Source organism: Pinus tabuliformis, chromosome 6, assembly GCF_031772625.1.
Source record: "Pinus tabuliformis cultivar Carrire ecotype Pingquan chromosome 6, CPIR1, whole genome shotgun sequence".
In the NCBI taxonomy this organism is placed as follows: domain Eukaryota; kingdom Viridiplantae; phylum Streptophyta; class Pinopsida; order Pinales; family Pinaceae; genus Pinus; species Pinus tabuliformis.
The window spans coordinates 1,130,870,096-1,130,892,462 of NC_142292.1; the positions used below are offsets into that span (position 1 = coordinate 1,130,870,096).

The 22,367-nt window shown below is 42.5% G+C and overlaps 1 protein-coding gene across 5 annotated transcripts in view; it reads right to left on the reverse strand.

Annotated features, from left to right (window-relative positions):
• Positions 1 to 22,367, reverse strand: part of LOC149262861 (peptidyl-tRNA hydrolase, mitochondrial-like) — a 160,183-nt gene that overhangs the window by 71,655 nt on the left and 66,161 nt on the right. For 4 of the 5 annotated variants that reach the window (XM_089425339.1, XM_089425338.1, XM_089425334.1 and 1 more), the window contains exons 2-4: positions 21,517 to 21,751; positions 21,271 to 21,355; positions 20,954 to 21,021 (exon numbers count right to left, since the gene is read on the reverse strand). In XM_089425339.1, coding sequence (XP_089281465.1) covers positions 20,954 to 21,021; positions 21,271 to 21,355; positions 21,517 to 21,726 — 363 coding nt within the window. In that variant the 5' untranslated portion in view covers positions 21,727 to 21,751. The remainder of the gene's footprint in view (positions 1 to 20,953; positions 21,022 to 21,270; positions 21,356 to 21,516; positions 21,752 to 22,367) is intronic. The other variant, XM_089425348.1, reaches the window with a different exon arrangement.

Here is a 22,367-nt window from a genome sequence, read left to right on the forward strand (position 1 = left end):
CCGAGGGTTTCTATTATCATGTAGACTTACTGAATTAGCATAGATCTACATTACTGTAATGATGCTACCAACGTGATCTTTATTGAGTCTTGACAAGCCGAGGATGATTCATTCACTCTGTCCTTATCCAAAGTTATTTATGCCTCGTCTATCCGAGATAGATGTGCCCAGATCACATACATTCTTCTCTGCTTTCTTCATCCGAGGATACTTCCATTAGAACACAGGTATGTTGAGTTTGCAGCTATGCTTGACTGCGGTTATGACTGCGTATAAATATCTCTGTGCTCTGCGTATAAATGTCTTTAAGAACAGCGTATAAAGTGTCATATGAACAGCGTATAAAGGTATCACATGAACAGCGTATAAAATGTCACCATGACTGCGTATGAATGTCTTCATGAACTTCGTGTAAGGAGTCTCTCTACCCTGCATACAAATGTCGTCAAGAACAACGTATATGAACAACGAATAAGGTCTCTGTGTATTGAGTATAAGGTCTCCATGTACAGCGTATAAGGTCTCACCATGAACATCGTATAAGTATCTTCAAGAACTGCGTTGGATCAACTAGGGCATCATCTGCGGTTAGGGCTTCATGCTAGACCAACATATGCTCTTTTGTGTCTCTCCTTCACCAAAAACCCAAAGACGTGGAGAGGAGGAGATCACATGAAGAGGATGCGTCCAAATGACTTCAAGTCCTCTTCTATTTATACTAAAACGTAGATGATGAATAGACATGACTATTGGGCATAAGTTGTTGGTTGACTTGACAATTTGTCTTATAACACAAATAAATTCATAACTTCATAAATACTTATCGGAATCGGATGATCTTTAGATCAATCCTACACCTCTCGATGAGAGGGATCCAATAAAAATATCAGCTACCATAAATAAGATGATCCACATGGATTTTGAACCTAGTTGCCAATTTTAACAATCTCTTCTCCCACCAAAACCCAAAGACAAGTGGAGAGGAAGAGATCACAAGAAGAGTGTGTGCAAATGATTAGCAAGCCACCTCTTTTTATACTAAAACGTTGAGCACAAGTGGGGGCAATTTGGTGGCTGGCCGACCTTGACGAACTGTCCCATAACACAATAAATTCATATCTCCATGTATACATGTCAGAATCGGATGATCTTTAGATCAATCCTACACCTCTCGACAAAAGGCATTCAAGAAAAATATCAGCTGCCATAAATAAGTAGACCCACATGGAGTTTGGCCCTAGTTGCCAATTTTTACAGTTGCAGTGCAGATGTAGTGTTGGGAGAAACGACCAGCAGCAGCACGAATGCAGAGGGAGCTGCAATACAAATGTAGCAATGGCAGTGGTAGAGCCATGGGCAACAGTACAGGAGGAAGCAGCGCAAAGGATGTTGGGCAGCGGGCCAAACATCAACACAGGTACCAATGTCGAATGATCGAAGTGGTGTTTAGTGGTGGAACATTACTAGAGCACATTCCTTGCTAAGAGGGAGTGTTGATTTGGGGTAACATCGGTTGTGCTCTAGCCATGTAACTTGGTGGAGAGGCTAAAGCACATGAGATCTCCAAGACGCAGAAATGGTTTGGGGAAATTCCACCCAGTTAGAGAGATATTAAAATGATTAATATTTTTAATGGGTTCCTAAGTCTAAACTTAGGAAAATAAAAATATTAATGGGTATTAACATAAAACTGGGTGAGAAAGTTCTAAATGACATGGATCAAGCCAAATCTAATCTTAGTCGTTGATTACAGATTTAATATCGGTCGTTGAAGACTCAACAGAAAAAGTATAAGAGGAGGCTTGAGGGTCAGTTGGAGAGACACAAAGTTGATCAGTCAGTTCGATTTTCTGGAGCGGGGTTTCCTTAAAGAAATCGAACCAGTGATCAGAGTTGCAACGAGGGGCAACGAGTGCATAACACAGAGGCAGAGCTAGTGCCAAAGGACCAGCGCAGACGCAAAGAAGGCTACGCAGAGCCAGCAGGAGCCACGCAGAGGGCCAAAATGAATGCACAAAGGGTGAGAGGGCCTGCGTGGGTGATGGAGAGGGCCAGACAGCTAGCGCAAAGCATAGCAGGCTAACGCAGAGGGTTCTAGGCTGATGCAATGCCTCAGAGAGGTGTTGGAGAGATTTATGTGGAGCAGACTTACCGAATATCTACTTCTAAAGAGAGGTATTATTGACAGATTGATTTCTCTGTAGGGTGAGCCAGTTTGGCACCCAGTTGTACTCAATAAAGCTACTTAATAATAAAACCCTAAGAACTATCGCATTGGTTTCCCAAGTTGGGTCTTTCCAGGGATGATTGTCCAAAAATAACGGTGTCCTTTGTGTGTTTGTCTATTTCCTTCAATTATTGATCTGTAGATGGTTGAGACTGCATTTGTGTTTATTTTCAGTATTTATATGGTTAAATAACTTGTTAAGGAATAAACAAGTAGGTGAAATAAACCAAATAATGCAAGAAGAATTTCTGATGTGTTAGATTCAGAAATTTCAACGCTTTGAACTAGGTTTAATGTCCCTTATCTAGTATCAACATCTTCTATCTAAAATTCATCACTACTTTATCTTTCTCCTGCTTGGTGAAGTTTGACTGTTTATGAACTTATTTCATTCCCTGTTGTGGTGGCTTTCGAGGTAGCCCTTCATCTTATTTTTGCTTCTTCAAGGCCCCTTGTATGTGCTTATTTTGATGTAATCTCTAGTCTCGTCGACCTAGTTTCATATTTAGTTGTGAAGAATGTAATCTCTAGTCCCTTCAACCTAGTTTCATCACTGTGAATGTAATCTCTAATCCCTTTTGTGCTTAAAATTTACCATATTTTAACATTTTTTTGTATATTGACGAGTCTCATACGAGTTTTATAAGGGTCGTTCCCGAGTCTTATACAAGTCGATGAGTCAATGTCGTGACGTGTCCTATACGTGTCGTGCAACATTGGTACTTAGTGAGAATCATCTTATTACAAGAGTACTTGACAATATTGAGATGACAATCTTAAACAAGATAAATCCTAAAGGATACAAGTGCAAAATTCAACTATAGGTCAATCCACAAGATGCTTGAGTAAATCAACTTTTCCACCAATAATTATCAACACAAGATATTATGCCAATTTAAACTTAGAAGCTCAAGTTAACTCTATTCATCAACAAGATTAACTTCAGATTTCGAGTGCAAAGTTAGACAACCTTTGAAACCAAAATGAGATAAGCCAATTTCAGATTTATAACAATTTAGATCAGCAATAACACTTCAGAAATTTCAGACTTTGTTAATGTTATGACAACAGTACGGAAACCACTTCAAATCATGAAATTTGCCCAACACATGAAACATAAAATTTTCTGATGACTAGCAAATGAAAACTAACTCGTTAAGCCCACTTTATCATGATATATTCAGTGATATTTCAGATCTGATTTTTTAATTAGTAATAAATAACCACAGATCAACAAGCTAATGATGCCAAGAATAAATGACCAATATGCCCAACAATAGCAAAAATGCATAGAAACTTGAAAAAATTCAATTTGTAGGGCTTTTAGGGAGCATGACTCAGTGAATTTCAGAACTGATATGTTTATTACAGCAGTGAATAGATACAGATCAGCAAGCTACCAATACTAAAGACAATGCCAAAAATGCCCAAAAGAAGTAAAATTTTGTTGGAGACTGAAAATTCAAATTTTTTGACACTTATTAAGTGTATGATCCAAAATTTTCAGCCCTGAAATTCTCAATTATACATTAAATTCCAGCAAGCATAAAATTAGATCTAGGCTAGATCTAAGATGCCCAAATGGCCAAAACTCATGAAAAGTTAGATTTTACAATTTTAGATTATTTTGACCATTAAACATGTGATTTTAGGGCTTAATTATTATTGAATTGAGTTTTGTAATAAAACAGAGCTAAAACTAGGGTTTAGAGGTCAAAACCTAAGCCCAAGGCCTTGAAGAACCCTTGCTCAAAATTTTCCAAATCCAGAAGCCGAGACAGGGAAGCAGAGACAGAAAGGGGCAGGAGCAGTGAGGCTTGAGTAATATTTTCCAGATCCGACCACTTCATTGTAGAGAAACAGACATAGCCATAGTGAGGTTGGCGTAGAAGTTGCGCAGAAGCCTCTAGAGGCAGTTCGATTCTACTGGCAAAAAATCAAGTTTCAGTTCCAAAGGTCAGAAAACCATTTTCCGAGTCAACAACAGACTAGAAGGCTTGAGGAGCAATGGATTCAGGCTAAGCATGGAAGGGATTGCACTAGGGTGATGCAGGTTTGCACAGAGGCAGTTTGGACGACTCACTTGGAGCTGCAGTCAAAGCCCGGATTTGCCAGTGGAGCAAGGAAAATTCCTCACTAGAATTTTGCCAGTATTTTTCACTGTAGGATTGCCAAATTTGGCATCCATTTGTACTCAAATTTTCTCTAACTGCTACATAATAATAAAACCCTCAGCTGCTCCACCAATTTTCCCAAGTCAGGTTTTTCTGGGGACATTTGTCCAAAAATAATTATGTTAATTTTTATGTGTGTGTGCTAGAATTTTCTCAGCTTCCAATGTTATTTTCTTCCGCAATTTTATTTGTGAAGGTTGCAGTTGTTGAAGTTTCTAAGTTTACTTAGTTTAGAAACCCTTCATGCATTCTTTCTGATTTATTCCTACCTACTTATTATTTTTCTTTAACAAGTTATTTACAAACAAAATATTGAAGATAAACAGCAGTGCATGCTCAACGTATTACAGATCAGCAACTAAAAGAAACAAGAACAAACACACCACATGACACCATTACTTTTGAACCAATGTCCCAGAAAAATCCAATGCAGGAAAACTGGTGTAGCTATCTGAGGGTTTTCTTATTAAGCAATATCAAAGTACAATCTAGGTGCCGAAACTGGCCTACCCAACAGAGAATTTCCTGCAGCTATACCTCATAGTTTGAGAGAAATCTCCAAGCTGAAACCCCGGAAAATCTTTCTGGTAGCTCCTCAGCACAAAACTGCTCTGCAACCCCAGCGTCTGCCCAAACTGGACTGCGTCAACCCCTCTCTATCTCATGTTGGCCCTGCGTCAGCCCCAGGAGGCCCTGCCTCAGCTGCGCTGGCCCCTCTGGTGCTCTGTGCAGCACTTGCTGCATCTACGTGGCCCTGCGTGAGCCCTTGCTGGCTCTGCGTCACCCTCCTTGCCTGTTGCGCTGCTCTCCCAGCACAATCTCTACCTTCTCTGTTTCTTTGTACTCAATGCCCTCAGATGCTCTCCCGATCACTGATTCTATCTCTCTTAGCAAACCCTGCTCTAGAGAATAGAATGACTGATCATCTAGTGTACCCTCCAAGTGACCCTCAAGCCTCCTCTTATACTTTTCTTGTTGACGATTCAACGACCGAGATTAAGTCCCTAATCAATGGCTAAGATTAGATCTGGCTTGATCCATGTCTTTTGGACCATTCTAACACAGATTCATATTAATACACATTAATATTTTATTTTCCCTAAGTTTAGACTTAGGGACTCCATTAAAATATTAATTATTTTAATATCTCCTTATTTGTTTAGAATCTGTCCAAACCCTTTCTAGGTATTGGAGATCTCATGTGTCCCAACCTATCCACCAAATTTCGTGGCTAGAGCACATCCGATGCTACCCCAAATCAACACTCCCTCTTAGCGAAGATTGTGCTCTAGCAATACTCCTCACTGAGTATTTCTCTGATCATCCGGCATCGGTACCTGTGCTGATGCTAGGCCTTCCTGCCCACCATCCTCTACATTGTTGCCTCTTGTACTGCTGCCCATGGTTCTGCCACTGCTACTGCTACATCTGTACGACATCTCCCTCTGCATCCGTGCTGCTACTAGTCCTTTCTCCCAACACTACATCTGCACTGTACCTCCTCTCATCATGTTGCATTGTGCTACCCACTGCTGAACTGCAACTCAGTTACTGAGAAGTAAGTAACTGATCCTCAAACTGACCTCCCTGTTGGGCTAGAAACACCACTGATAATGAAGCTCCCTCTGCCGCTGACAAGTGCTCCCTCTCTCTGACCTCTGCACTGCTGCAACAACTCCCTGCATCTCACACCATTGCACACCTCTTTGTGCCTTCCTGCACTGGTGCAACACTCCTGTGCCTCTCGCACTGCTGTAGCCTGCTAGCTCTGCGTTATCTCAGGAATCCTGCACTGTAGCTCTCTCTGCCGCTCCATCTGCATCCGTCTCTACCCACTCAGCCAGTCCTGCTACTCCTCGTTGAAGCTCCCGTAGCAAGGTCTAATCCAAGCGGCTGGGTACCTCAAGGATCCTACCCTTCATCGCCTGTAGTCTTCCTGATGACAGCATGATGTCTCCCGACTTCCGCTCAAGTGGTGCGTGTGCACTCATGGCATAGTCATCGTTTGTCAAAACTTCCTTCTCTGCCCGTGTTGGCGTTGCCTTAGTCTCGGAACACTCTCCCTTACTCTTCTTCCTTGGGCACTGGGTCACATAATGACCCATCTCCCCACAGTGGAAGCACTTGATCTTGGAGGGATCTTTCTTCTTCCACTTCTCCTGCTTTCCCTCAGATGCTAGGGCCACATCTTCCTCCTCCTGCTTGACTTTGATCCCCTTACTGCAACTACCTGTCTTCGACTGTCGTCTGATCTCTTCCTGGCGAAGAGCTACCCACATCTCGTCCCAAGGTGGAAGTGTTCCTCTGCCTAGTATACTCTGGACAAACACTTCCCAGTCTTCTAAAACAACATTCAGGGTTGTCCTCACCATAAGATCCTGATCGGGTGTCACTCCTATAGCAGTCAACTGGTCTCGGATCTCATTCAGTCCTCCGAGGAAGGTGTCAAACAATTGACCCTTCTTCATCTGATACGACCTCATCTGGTTCTCGAGCAACATTCTTCTCTGCATAGAAGTATGCTGGTATAGGTTCTTGAGAGCCTCCCACATCTCAACTATTGTTTTCTTCTCGGCTATATGTGGTACCACATGATCCTTGACCCCGTCAAGGATAATGCACTTAGCCCTCGCCATCGCCTCTTCATACTTGTCGTTATCATTGGGTTCGACTGGGATAGATATAACCTTCAAGGTGAAGTTCTTAACACGATTCTTGTCAATCACTGATAAGATTCCGGCCTTCCAGACTGCGAAGTTCGATGCTCCGTCTAGTCTATCCTGGTCTCTTACCCTGTGTAATGCCATGACGCTCCTCTACTTCCCTCCTGGAAGTTCTCTGTTCGACTCCTCTGAGTCTCTACTTCCCGTCTGGAAGTTCTCTTTTGGACTCCCTCTAAGTCCTGATTTCCCTCCTAGAAATCCTTTTGCCGCTTGTCGAGATGCCCCCTACTCTGATCGTCTTGTGCAACTGCACTGCTGATCCAGGTTCCTCGGCTAGAAACCCTCGGTAACAACTCCTTTGGCCCTACTTTGTCAAGTATTGTTCTGACTACAGTACCTCACCAGCTCCACTCTGCAATATTTCTGCAGCCTTCTAAACTCCAGCAACTGCCTCTCTGTGAACTGCGTCAGCACCTCTCTGCCTCACGTTGGCTCTGTGTCACCCCAGATGGGTCTGCGTCAGCCCTGGGATGCCCTGCGTCAGCCCTCTGGCCGTCTGCGTCAACAACGTTGGCCTCTCTAAGGCACTGCGCAGCTCCCGGCTTCTTCTGCATGGCTCTGGCTAGCTTTGTGTCACACTTCTTTGGCTTCTGTGCTGCTAGAAACAGCTTCTATCACCTCGGGACAACTGTTTTCTACTGCTATTGCTCTGCTAAGCTGATGTCTTTTAGTCCTCCTATGATCTGCAATCATGCTCTAATACCATGTTGAAGTTTCTAAGTTTACTTAGTTTAGAAACCCTTCATGCACTTTTTCTGATTTATTCCTACCTACTTGTTATTTTTCTTCAACAAGTTATTACAAAATAAATACTAAAGATAAACCCCAGTGCATGCTCAACATATTACAGATCAGCAACTAAAAGAAACAAGAACAAACACACCACATGACACCATTATTTTTGGACCAATGTCCCCGGAAAAACCCAATGCATGAAAATTGGTGCAACTATCTAAGGGTTTTCTTATTAAGCAATATCAGAGTACAATCTAGGTGCCAAAACTGGCCTACCGAATAGAGAATTTCTTTAGCAGCTATACCTCACAGTTTGAGAGAAATCTCCAAGATGAAACCCCGGAAAATCTTTCCGGTAGCTCCTCAGCACAAAACTGCTCTGCAACCCCAGCGTCTTCCCAAACTAGACTGCATCAACCCCTCTCTGTCTCACACTAGCCCTGCGTCAGCCCCAGGAGGCCCTACGTCAGCTTTGGGAGCCTCTGCGTCAGCTATGCTAGCCCCTCTAGTGCTCTGCGCAGCACTTGACTACCTCTACATGGCCCTGCGTGAGACTTTGCCGGCTCTGCGTCACCCTCCTTGGATGATGCGCTACTCTCCCGACATAATCTTTGCCTTCTCTGTTTCCCTGTACTCAATGCCCCTCAGCTGCTCTCCCGGTCACCGATTCTATCTCTCTTAGCAAACCCCGCTCTAGAGAATAGAATGACTGATCATCTAGTGTACCCTCCAAGTGACCCTCAAGCCTCTTATACTTTTCCTGTTGATGATTCAACGACCGAGATGAAGTCCCTAATCAACGGCTAAGATTAGATCTGGCTTGATCCATGTCTTTTGAACCATTCTAACACAGATTCATATTAATACACATTAATATTTTATTTTCCCTAAGTTTAGACTTAGGGATTCCATTAAAATATTAATTATTTTAATATCTCTTGATCTGTTTAGAATCTGTCCAAACCTTTTCTAGATATTGGAGATCTCATGTGCCCCAACCTATCCACCAAATTTCGTGGCTAGAGCACATCCGATGCTACCCCAAATCAACAGCAATGTAAATTATTTGGTATTTGTCATAGTAAATAAATTATTAAATTAATTAACAATGAGAAAAATAATTTCCAGTTGCTGCAATAGGATTTTGGACTTGAAATTTTCATAGCTTCCCTTTAGTAGGTCACCTATGAGAGATATGCTAAGTCCAAGGAACAAGGTGACAAAATAGGCTTATAGAGGATAACGCTTCCTAAGGAAAAGGTTCAGCAAGCAAGATAAGGCAATTCACATCCTCCAATATAGCCTATTTAGGGCACCAACGATCTAGGGCTTAATGAATAGCAACTCTGATGGGTCAACCTAGAATCACAAGGCCAAGAAAACGTTTCCAAACAATGAATATTAGCAACCAATGGAACAACATGCCCTCTAAAAGCCCCAAGTTGAAGCCTAGGGCAAACTAGGGCTTTTCTAGGGCAAGATTTCCCTAGGGTAAAAAGAATTAGCCTTTAAATGGATGAATTAGCCACTAAAACAGGTTGTTTTTTAGGCCACCAACACTCCTTCCAATGTTGAATCCTTCCAAAAGCTAACGACTTCAACCCTAGCCCAATTCATTCCCTAGCCCTAGCTAGCAACTTATCCTTGAGGGGCCAAAAATCAATTAGAGAGAGAAATCATATTTGAGGAGATGTTTATGGATGATCAACAAAGTAACAAAGCCAGTGCCTATTTCTTGGGATGACGGAGTCTATGGTAGTGTAAAATATGCTAAATCTTTGCAAGGAGTAAGGGAATGATGAAACCCTAGGTCTCAAAACCTTAGCTATTACTTTTGTGAGGGAGCAAAAACAAATGGGAGAGCTAGTTTAAAGATTAATCAATGGGATTTCCATTCACATTTTGCTAGTGAGTAATGCATCATACAATGTTAACATCTAGATTCCATTCATTAATTTTCAACAATAACTAGCGAAATAGAAACACTAGATAATTAACCATTCCATACATTTGACACAACAATAAAAAATTATAAAATCCAAGACACACTTACAAGATAGTATGAATGTACAAGCCTTTATTGCTCCAAAGCAACACCTCCAAGACCAACGAAATAGCTCCAAATAGCGAAGTACACCATAGAGTCACATCTCCACAAGAAAACAAGAAGGTCGAAATTCTCCAAGAGGGCCAAAATAATCACAAGCGACGATCATCCAAGTAGCGACCCTCCTATACCCAAAGGGCCTTAAGGGAGGTCCCACTGAATTAGGATCAAATATTAACCCCCCAAGTAAGGTGAGAGAACAAGATCACCGTCAAGGTCTATCAATCTTCCATATCACCCCAAAAAATCCATACTAAATGCCCAAAAACAAACAAGGATAAGCACCCGATAGCAAAATGATCAAAACACCTTTTGAATGGTAGCCCACCTTTGTCCAAGTGTTAATGTCAAATCGGTGAGAAGTGCATGGCTACTGCAAGTGGTGGAGGCACATGGAATATCATCAGCTAATGGTGGTGTTGAAATTTCTACCTTTACTTAGTTTAGAAACCCTTCATGCACTTTTTCTGATTTATTCCTACCTACTTGTTATTTTTCTTTAACAAGTTATTTACAAAGTAAATACTAAAAATAAACACCAGTGCATGCTCAACATATTATAGATCAACAACTAAAAGAAACAAGAACAAACACACCACATTACACCATTATTTTTAGACCAATGTCCCCGAAAAAACCTAATGCGGGAAAACCAATGCAGTTATCTAAGGGTTTTCCAATTAAGCAATATCATAGTACAATCTGGGTGCCGAAATTGGCCTATCCAACAGAGAATTTCCTTAGCAGCTATACCTCACAGTTTGAGAGAAATCTCCTGGCTGAAACCCCGGAAAATCCTTCTAGCAGCTCCTCAGCACAAAACTGCTCTACAACCCCAACGTTTTCCCAATCTGGACTGCGTCAGCCCCTCTCTGTCTCACATTGGCCATATGTCAGCCTTTCTTGGCCTGCGTCAACCCCAGGAGGCCCTACGTCAGCTTCATGGGCCTCTGCGTTAGACACGCTGGCCTCTCTAGTGCTCTGCGCAGCACTTCGCTGCCTCTTTACGTGGCCCTGCGTGAGCCCTTGCTGGCTCTGCGTCACTCTCCTTGGCTGTTGCATTGCTCTCCGGCACAATCTCTACCTTCTCTGTTTCTCTGTACTCAATGCACCTTAGTTGCTCTCCCGACCACTGATTCTATCTCTCTTAGCATACCCCACTCTAGAGAATAGAATGACAGATCACTCTGGTGTATCCTCCAAGTGACCCTCAAGCCTCCTCTTATACTTTTCCTGTTGACATTTCAATGGCTGAGATTAAGTCTCTAATCAACGGCTAAGATTAGATCTGGCTTGATCCATGTCTTTTGGACCATTCTAACACAGATTCATATTAATACACATTAATATTTGTTAATTTTAGGTATGTTCTATGCCAGAGCAATTTATTTCAATTTCTTTTCCAGATTAGCAATCACATCAGCATAAAATAAACTGCAGATAGAACATAAATATAAATCCCAGAAGACAAGCCAAGACGTGGAGAGGAAATCACACATAAAGAGGATGTGTCTACCAAATGATTTCAAGTCCTCTATATTTATCCTAAAAATGTAGATGATGAATAGACACGACTATCGGGCTTCTGAGCCTACTCAAGTTGTTGGTCGACTTGACAATTTGTCTTATAACATAAATAAATTCATAACTCCATGAATACTTATCAGAATCGGATGATCTTTATATCAATCCTACACCTCTCAATGAGAGGGATCTAATAAAAATATCATCTGCCATAAATAAGATGACCCACATGGAGTTCGGCCCTAGTTGCCAATTTTAACACTCCTCAAATACGGAGAACTCCATCCGTTGATCCATATGTCCGACTATACTATCTCTACCATCAGTGCCCTATACTGCTCTGCTCAGCTCTGTTGGCTCTGCTGGCTCTGCTCTGCTCAACTCTGCTGGCTCTGTTCTGCTCAGCTCTGTTGGCTCTGCTCTGCTTTGCTCAGCTCTATTGGCTCTACTCTGCTCAGCTCAGCTCTGTTAGCTTTGCTATGCTCTGCTCAACTCTGTTGGCTTTGCTCTGCTCTGCTCAGCTCTGCTGACTCTACTCAGCTCTGTTGACTCTACTCAGCTCAACTCTGCTAAGCTCTGTTGGCTCTACTCTGCTTTGCTCAACTCTGTTGGCTCTGCTTAGCTCTGCTGGCTCTACTCTGCTCTGCTCAGCTCTGCTGGCTTTGCTCTACTCTGTTGGCTCTGCTCTGCTCTGCTTTGCTCAGCTCTGCTGAACCATGAAGAAGAAGAATTGATCGAGAATGTGTCATACCATTCTCCACTGACCCAAAGTTAGTCTCAGAGTGTGTACCACTGGTCCCAGACCAGTCCTCAACCGACCTGAAGTCAGTGTCATAGTAGGTACAACTCCTACCACTGGTCCCAAACCAATACCATTGATCCCAAATCAATGAAGGTCATCCTAGCATAGGGAGTACGGTAGATACAACAATGCATCCATCAGTACTACTATGGTCCCTATCCTCATTTTCTTGCTCATTGATCAGATGAGAGGTACTTCCCATGAGTCCCAAACTAAATGGGTAGGATGCCTCGACAGGAGAACTAATCAATCTTGTCCTCACAGGAGAACTAATCATCCTGCTACACAATCGTCATGGAGAACACATCATCCAGACCTCACAGGAGAACTAGTTATCCTGCTACACAATCGTCATGGAGAACACATCATCCAGACCTCACAGGAGAACTAATCATCCTGCTATACAATCGTCATGGAGAACACATCATCCAGACCTCATAGGAGAACTAATCATCCTGCTACACAAGAGAGAGAATCATCCTGTCCCACAAGAGAGCGAATCATCTTGTCCTACAAGAGAGTGAATCATCTTGTCCATAGGAGAGCGAATCATCCTGTCCACAGGAGAGCGAATCATCCTGTCCCACAAGAGAGCGAATCATCTTGTCCCAGCGTGCACCACCAGGGGAGGGTGAGTCACCCTATGGTCGTATGTTGCTCCAGTAAGAACCGCAAGCCCCCAGAGCTCCCAGAGCTCAATGTATGCAACATGCAGGACTCTTTTTACAAGGGTCTCTCGGCGACTCCAAGTCGTTTTAGGAAAATCACTAATTTGATCTTTCCCCAGGACTCTGACAAAGTGTAGCGACTTGTACATCATCTCAGTGCAATGGAGCCTCCTTGCTCATCGACTTACCATATCCCCGATAAGGCAGAGTCTAATGTCTATCTACTAGAGCAATCATTGAATACGGGATTCCTCAATAATCGAATCCCACCTCTGGTTGTCACAGAGAATCAGAATGGTATTCATCATGTGTACTCACTGAAGAGTTTCCACAACCAGGCAACTTCATACGAGGTCATACTCGTAGTTATGTATCCGGTCTCGGCGGTACTTATAACAACCGACTTCTGCTTCCTGCTCATCCATGATATTGAAGCAGAATCCAAAGAGAAACATCACTAAGAAGTGCTCTAGTGATCCTCCACACTGCCTACCCAATCATCATTCGAATAATCATGAAATTTCATATTTCCACCAGTGTATCTCAATACATGAGAGATTGTGCCCTGAAGACATCTTAGAAGATTCTTGGCACCAATCTAGTGAGGCTCAACCAAATATGAGCTCCTCGTGCTAACTGCAAAACATATGTCCGGACGGAAGTTCACCAAGAACTTTCCCAAGTCTGGTCCGCCATCACTACTGTATAACTTCTAAAAGTTAAGATCCTCAAGGTAGTCACAGGCTTGTAGTTTATCATTTCACATCCGGAATCCAACTCTCTCTTACTTCTGCAAGTGAGAGGGTTTGTATAGATCGTCCTCATAGGGTGTTGGTATGAGAGGTCTATCATCCACAACCTTTGGATGGTTTGGATTCGTTGCATAGTTGCACTCCTAGTGAATCTCAGCTTTATCAAACAACTATCAATCCTCTCATACTATGCCCAGAGTGTTTTGCTTCAAGCCATAAAGGGCTTTCTTCCACCTGCATATGCGAGATTCCTAATTATCAATCTCAAACTCCTCGGGTTGTTCCAAACTTGTGGACCTGTTGTATGATGGGAATGGTTACCTTATAAGATTTTCCTTCGGTACATCTCAGACATGTACCTTCATGCTCTTTTTGAATCCAGGCATCCCTGTCACCATCTGACTCACAAGCCTCCAATGTTGAGTCAATGGACATGGTCCCCAGTGGATTTCCTGCAACTTGATACAACCCTGAACTCAAAAACATCTTTGAAAAATCCATTTTCAAACACGTACCTTTCCATCGATGAGTGCCATCCTGAAACCTTTGACATCCATATTCGAGATGGACACTAGGTTCTTTTTGTGATCTGGTACATCAAAGAGATTCTGCGATTCCTTGCTTTCTTTGAAGAGTCGACCATTTCCTTGATGACCTGCATTATCAGTCATTCCGTTGATCATTGAAGATGTCCCTAGAATGAATTTTATCTTCATCAAGAGATGTGTCTCTACCATTCGAACACTCCTTTGCATGATGGCCGAACTTATTGCAACCAAGGCATCTGCCTTTCCTTACACCCTTAGATCTGAACTTCCCAATGAAGTGATCTTCCGCTATGCCATTCTAATAATATTCTCTGCTTCCACTTCACCCTTAGTGAATGAGAAGAGGGATAATGATCCCATTGATCCTTTTGTCCTGTCCCAACTGTCTTTGGTGATTGCTCTTTCACTCTTGCTTGGGCATTGTCTTCACCTCAGGGCTGATACCCTGTTAATTTTAGGTATCTTCTATGCCAGAGCAATTTATTTCAATTTCTTTTCCAGATTAGCAATCACATCAGCATAAAGTAAACTGCAGATAGAACATAAATATAAATCGCAAAAGACAAGCCAAGATGTGGAGAGGAGATCACACATAGAGGATGTGTCTACCAAATGATTTCAAGTCCTCTATATTTATACTAAAAACGTAGATGATGAATAGACATTACTATTGGGCTTCTGAGCCTACTCAAGTTGCTATCCGACTTGACAATTTGTCTTATAACATAAATAAATTCATAACTCCATGAATACTTATCAGAATCGGATGATCTTTAGATCAATCCTACACCTCTCGATGAGAGGGATCCAATAAAAATATCAGCTGCCCTAAATAAGATGACCCACATGGAGTTTGGCCCTAGTTGCCAATTTTAACAATATTTTATTTTCCCTAAGTTTAGACTTAAGGACTCCATTAAAAATATTAATTATTTTAATATCTCCTGATCTATTTAGAATCTGCCCAAACCCTTTCTAGGTATTGGAGATCTCATGTGCCCCAACCTATCCACCAAATTTCGTGGCTTAAGCACATCCGATGCTACCCCAAATCAACACTCCCTCTTAGCGAGGACTGTGCTCTAGCAATACTCCTCATTGAGTATTACTCTGATCATCCGGCATCGGTACATGTGCTGATGCTAGGCCTTCCTGCCCAACATCCTCTGCACTGCTGCCTCTTGTACTGCTGCCCATGGTTCTTCCACTGCCACTGTTGCATCTATACGACAGCTCCCAATGCATCCTTGCTACTGTTGGTCCTTTCTCCTAGTACTGCATTCGCACTGCACGTCCTTTCATCGTGTTGCCCACTGCTGCACTGCAACTCAGCTACTGAGAAGTAAGTAACTGATCTCCCAACTGACCTCCCTGTTGAGCTAGAGACACGCACTGATATTGAAGCTCCCTCTGTCGCTGACAAGTGATCCCTCTCTGACCTCTACGTTGCTGCAACAACTCCCTGCATCTCGCACCATTGCACACCTCTTTTTGCCTTCCTGCACTGGTGCAACACTTTTGTGCCTCTCGCACTGTTGCAGCCTGCTAGCTCTGCGTTGTCTCGGGACTCCACTGTAGCTCTCTCTGCCGCTCCATCCGCATCCGTCTCTACCCACTCAACCAGTCCTGCTACTCCTCGACAGGGCTCCCATAGCAAGGTCTAATCCAAGAGGCTGGGTACCTCAAGTATCCTGCCCCTCATTGCTTGTAGTCCATCTGACTACAGCTCGATGTCTCCCCACTTCCGCCCAAGTGGCGTGTGTGCACTCATGGCGCAGTCATTGTCTGTCAACACTTCCTTCTCTGCCCGTGTTGGCGTTGCCTTAGTCTTGGAAGACTCTCCCTTACTCTTCTTCCTTAAACACTAGGTCGCATAATGACCTAGCTCCCCACAGTGGAAGCACTTGATCTTGGAGAGATCCTTTTTCTTCCACTTTTCTTGCTTTCCCTCAAATGCTAGGGCCACATCTTCCTCCTCCTGCTTGATTTTGATCCCCTTGCTGCAACTACCTGTCTTCGACTGCCGTCTGATCTCTTCTTAGCGAAGAGTTGCCCACATCTCGTCCCAAGATGGAGGTGTTCCTCTACCCAATATACTCTAGACAAACACTTCCCAGTGTTCTGAGACAACATTTAGGGTTGTCCTCACCATAAGCTCCTGATCCGGTGTCGCTCCTATAGCAGTCAACTAGTCTCGGATCTCATCTAGTCCTCCAAGGAAGGTGTCAAACGATTGGCCCTTCTTCATCTAATACGACCTCATTTGGTTCTCGAGCAGCATTCTTCTCTGCACAAAAGTATGCTAGTACAAGTTCTTGAGAGCCTCCCACATCTCAACTGTCGTTTCCTTCTCAGCTATATGTGGTACCACATGATCCTTGACCCCGTCAAGGATAATGCACTTGGCCCTCGCCATCGCCTCTTCATACTTGTCGTTATCATTGGGGTCGACTGGGATAGATATAACCTTCAAGGCGAAGTTCTTGACACGATTCTTGTCAAGCACTGATAAGATTCTGGCCTTCCAGACTGCAAAGTTCGATGCTCCGTCCAGTCTATCCTGGTCTCTTACCCCATGTAGTGCCATGACGCTCCTCTACTTCCCTCCTGGAAGTTCTCTGTTCGACTCCTCTGAGTCTCTACTTCCCATCTGGAAGTTCTCTTCTGGACTCCCTTTGAGTCCTGATTTCCCTCCTGGAAATCCTTCTGCCGCTTGTCGAGATGCCCCCTACTCTGATCGTCTTGTGCAACTGCACTGCTGATCCAGGTTCCTCGGCTAGAAACCCTCGGTAACAACTCCTCTGGCCCTGCTCTGTCAGGTATTGTTCTGACTACAGTACCTCACCAGCTCCACTCTGCAATATTTCTGTAGCCTTCTAGACTCCAGCAACTACCTCTCTGTGAATTGCGTCAGCCCCTCTCTGCCTCACGTTGGCTTTGCGTCACCCCTCTAGCCCGGTGCGTCAGCAACGCTGGCCTCTCTAAGGCTCTACGCAACTCCCAGCTTTTGTGTGGCTCTGGCTGGCTCTGCTTCGCACTTCTTTGCTTCTGCACTGCTAGAAACAGCTTCTATCACCCTAGGACAGCTGTTTTCTGCTGCTATTGCTCCGCTTGGCTGATGTGTTTTAGTCCTCCCATGATCTGCAACCTCGCTCTGATACCATGTTGAAGTTTCTAAGTTTACTTAGTTTAGAAACCCTTCATGCACTTTTTCTGATTTATTCCTACCTACTTGTTATTTTTCTTTAACAAGTTATTTACAAAGTAAATACTGAAAATAAACACGAGTGCATGCTCAACATATTACAAATCAGCAGCTAAAAGAAACAAGAACACACCACATGACACCATTATTTTTGGACCAATGTCCTAGAAAAAGCCCAATGCGGGAAAACCAGTGCAGCTATCTGAGGGTTTTCTTATTAAGCAATATCAAAGTACAATCTGGGTGCCAAAACTGGCCTACTCAACAGAGTATTTCCTTAGCAGCTATACCTCACAGTTTGAGAGAATTCTCCTGGCTGAAACCCCGAAAAATCCTTTTGGCAGCTCCTCAGCACAAAACTGCTCTGCAACCCCAGCATGTGCCCAATCTGGACTGCGTCAGCCCCTCTCTGTCTCACGCTGGCCCTGTGTCAGCGTTTCTTGGCCTGCGTCAACCCTAAGAGGCCCTGCGTCAGCCTCCTGGGCCTCTGCGTCAAACACGCTAGCCTCTCTAGTGCTCTGCGCAGCACTTGGCTGCCTCTACGTGGCCCTGAATAAGCCCTTGTTGGCTCTGCGTCACTCTCCTTGGTTGCTGTGCTGCTCTCCCGGCACAATCTCTGCCTTCTCTGTTTCTCTGTACTCAATGCCTCTCAGCTGCTCTCCCGATCACTGATTCTATCTCTCTTAGCAAACCCCGCTCTAGAGAATAGAATGACTGATCACTCTGGTGTATCCTGCATGTGACCCTCAAGCCTCCTCTTATACTTTTCCTGTTGACATCTCAACGGCGGAGATTAAGTCCCTAATCAACAGCTAAGATTAGATCTGGCTTGATCCATGTCTTTTGGACCATTCTAACACAGATTCATATTATTACACATTAATATTTTATTTTCCCTAAGTTTAAACTTAGGGACTCCATTAAAAATATTAATTATTTTAATATCTCCTAATCTGTTTAGAATCTGCCAAAACCCTTTCTGGGTATTGAAGATCTCATGTGCCCCAACCTCTCCACCAAATGTTGTGGCTAGAGCACATCTTGTGTTTTAATTTTAGAACTACCTCTAAATGGGGTTGTTTGTTTTCATTTTCAAGAAATTCCACCCTTCATAGAAAGTTCTTGACCTGAGAAGAAGACTAGTATAGAAAGTCTCACTCCAAGGCGATATCAGTTGGGCTATAAGTCCCTGCCTGTTATCACAATTGCAAAAGGTTTCCCGCAATGGTGAGAGTGGGGCATCCTACATTCCTTACTCCACGGCATTGCTAACCCTCGTGGCTAACCTTTCAAACCACCCTATTTGAAACACCCTGCAATCACCTTCAAAAACCATCAAATCCTATTGCAGCTGGATTGCAGTTGCCGTAAATCGCAGGAAAAATTATGGTCGACTGGAGGTAGTGGATGGTTGAAGGCGAGGTCATGATAGAAAGTTGTAGCAAGGGTTGTGGCTAGCAGAAGAGCCTTACCCAGTCTCGCGACAAACAGAGGGTCGTGGAAGTGGGTTGGTTGCTACTCTAAACTTGTCCAAGTCCAAAAACCTCGAACCCTACTGCGGTTGGATAATGGCAAAGGCAACGACAGAGATACTCAGTTGAGGGTTTTCTGTTCACTGGGTTTGCAGCAAGGAATCAGGATGGGCGACAAGAGTGAATCTAGAAGTGATAAGAAAGTGGTGGCAAGGGTCACAGCTAGCAGAAGAACACGAGCCAAGGTCGCGACAAGCAGAGGGTCGTGGAGAGTGACTCAACAGAGTCAACCAGATGACACTCAATGGCTGCAACTCACTCGATGGCTGTGGGTTTCAGGAACAAGCTCACAGCTATGTGTTCACGGCTTGCTTGATGGCTGCATATTGCTCAACAGCTGGAGAATTGACTTGGGATGAGGTAGCCCTGTGTTATATTAAGCTGCAGTTTGAGAGTACTTTTGCCACGGGATAACAAAGATTTTCATGTAGATTGTGGTGGCATGCTATTTTGTTCATTCACAAGTCAACAAAGGTCTGAAATAAGGCAGTTCAACTTCTGAGAATGAGAGTTGAGTAATATTAGAGGCTATTGCATGCAGATTGTTAGCAACGAATGGCAATTTCAATAAGGCTTTCACAGGTTGTTCAGATGTCATTAATAGCAAGAAAAATCCAGCACTGTAGCAGCATAATACTACCGAGTTGGACATGAGTAATGTTCATATACAGTAGTCTATTTCAGAACTCAGCATTGACAGCGTTATTTCCAGAACTACTACCAGTAAACAGCCACAACTTTATGGCATAAAGTGCTGGAATAGTAGTGGTTTCAGACTGCTGTGGGTTGGTCCATGTATAGTGAGTCAGCCTTCGACAATAGCAACTTGAATGCCTTTATTGACAATCATGCTAGATGGTCCATGCATGGATGCAATTTGAGTTCAATGTTTTTCCCTTTATACCATTCTATAAAACGGTGGGGTGGGGGGTGATTAACAATTAGGGGACAGAATTTTTAGCAGATTACAGTGCACCCTTCTTCCATCTTCACACCTCCAGATCTATTTCTTTGCTGGCCTCACTGTCAAATTTGCCTTTTTTTGCAGCCAGCATACATTCAACATCATGAAACAAACAATCTTTTGAGTAATAGGGTTTGATTCTGCCGTGTTTTTGCAGTTCTTCGAATCTTATGGTTGAATAATTGTTTGTTGTGTTACAGTGATTTGGGTTGGCCTTCACACTCTTCTATTGATTTTATATTCACTTAAGGCACATATTCATTTCCTTCTTTTCAATCTCAGCTGTGATCAGTTAATGAACTTAATCCTCATTTCATAGTTGATTAACAGTCTGCCCTTTTCCTTTGTTGCTCGCAAGTATCTCAAGGACAAGTATTTTGCATGCTGATTACTTGTGCTATTTACGCAGATTTGCTAGTTACCAACAGCATATCATCACTAGGGCCACCCTCTATGACTGGAAAGGCACCAGTTGAAACGGAAAAGCAATTAGCAGTGACAATAGGCTAATTGCTTCAGATATTTCATGGATTTGATAGTGGAGGTCTGTGAGATAACTGATGGCATTTCTAACTTCATAATAATGTAATATTCATCCACAGGTAGCACAAATAGGTGTTTTTATCTTTTCTGCAACTAATTTAGCATTCTGCATGTTTTTTGTTAACATATATGCATTATAATATATAAATAATGCTCCCAGGATGCTTCACTCCCAGGGCTTTTTCGAAAATGGTGCTCCCGCTCTTGCTCCTGCTATAAGAGAGTCCAAATGGTATTGGGTGTTTCTAAGGCTCAGCACACTTGAGTTGTTGTGTGCAAGCTTGCTGTCAAAGAGAATCTGTTTGCATTTTCATGACTAATATTTATCCAATATTACAAGGAAATATATTTATTAGCAATAAATGGCAGAAGATAAAATCTAAAAAAAATTAGGAAAAAACTCCTAAGAAATCAAGAATACTTTCATAAGAAATCTATCAAGCACTCACAGATTCACCACTCAAGTTTATATACGTTTGGGGTTTAGCAAGGAGAACTGGTGTATTGCAAATGTAGCCTGCATAATCAAATTCAAGAATGAAGGTTATCCAAATATATCAAAGAAAGGGAAACCCTGCGTTATCTATATCAATATTCTCTGTTTTATGTGTAGCTTAGATTTTATGAAACCAAAACAATGATTTGGACAAAATTAAAAGAGGTGTTACATGTTATCAATTAAAGGCTCACTCCTGTAGTTGCAGCATAGGATTTTGTGGGTGTTGAAAAAACTTTACATTCTTTCTAGCACAATTATAAATTCTACCTTTTCCAATTAATGATTTTGATTGAATTGCATTGAGAGAAATGCCTTCTGCTTTAGCAATAGAATCGATCATCTCAAAGCCAACCTGATTTAATATTAGAGTAAAAAGCCATTAATGAAATAATAGCACAGTTTGCATTCCAAATGACAATGCTGTAAAAATGATAATGCAAAAGAGGACAACAATCATAAGGAAATTCAATGGAACATAAAATGAACATGAAAACAAAAAGAGCAACTACATACATTATGCCTTGTGCCTTCATACTTCTTCCCTGGGTTTCCTAAGCCAATTAACAGCCATGGTGTGGCCTTATCATTCAAGGAACTACTTCCATTCACGTGTAAGGAGCAGGCATACCGTGCTTGTGGCCTAGACATCATCTGGTACCGTACAATTGCCGAAGTTTGGGGAGACATACAAGACACCGTAAAGTATGTTGCATGAAGTAACATTCTCTCAAATTTGAACTGCTGAAACCTGCAAATATGCAAGTACAGGGCTTATTGATTCAACCTACTACTACATAATGTTTGTCAAAACTGAAAAAGAAAGCAACTGATTTATTGTTAGTCTAAATTACATAAAAAATTCCTAATAATCTAAAAGTGCATAAGTAATGATCTTGTTAAATCTCTAAAGCCAGTGAAACTTCTAAAGAATAAGAACCTAATGAAAAGTTTTAAGGTAAAGCAATGTGTGAAACTTTCATCTATTGTAGTAACTGGAAATTATTATCTTAACTGTAAATTTAATTATGCAATTTATTTGCTACGGCAAACAACAAACAAAATCACAACTGCAATTTTCACGATAACAATACTGCGGAAAACAAAACACTGGAAACTGAGAAATTCTAGTGCACACACAAGGATTTTGACACTATTATTTTGGACAATTGTCCCCAGAAAAAACCCAACTTGGGAAAACTGGTGCAGCAGATGAGGGTTTTATTATTATTCTTCAGTAGCAAATCTGAGGACAATAATTTGAATGCCAAACTAACAATCCAATCTGCGAGAATCACTAGAAAAATTATTCTGAGGATTTTTCCTCACCCCACAGCTGATTTCAGCTCCCAAGACTGACCCCTCAG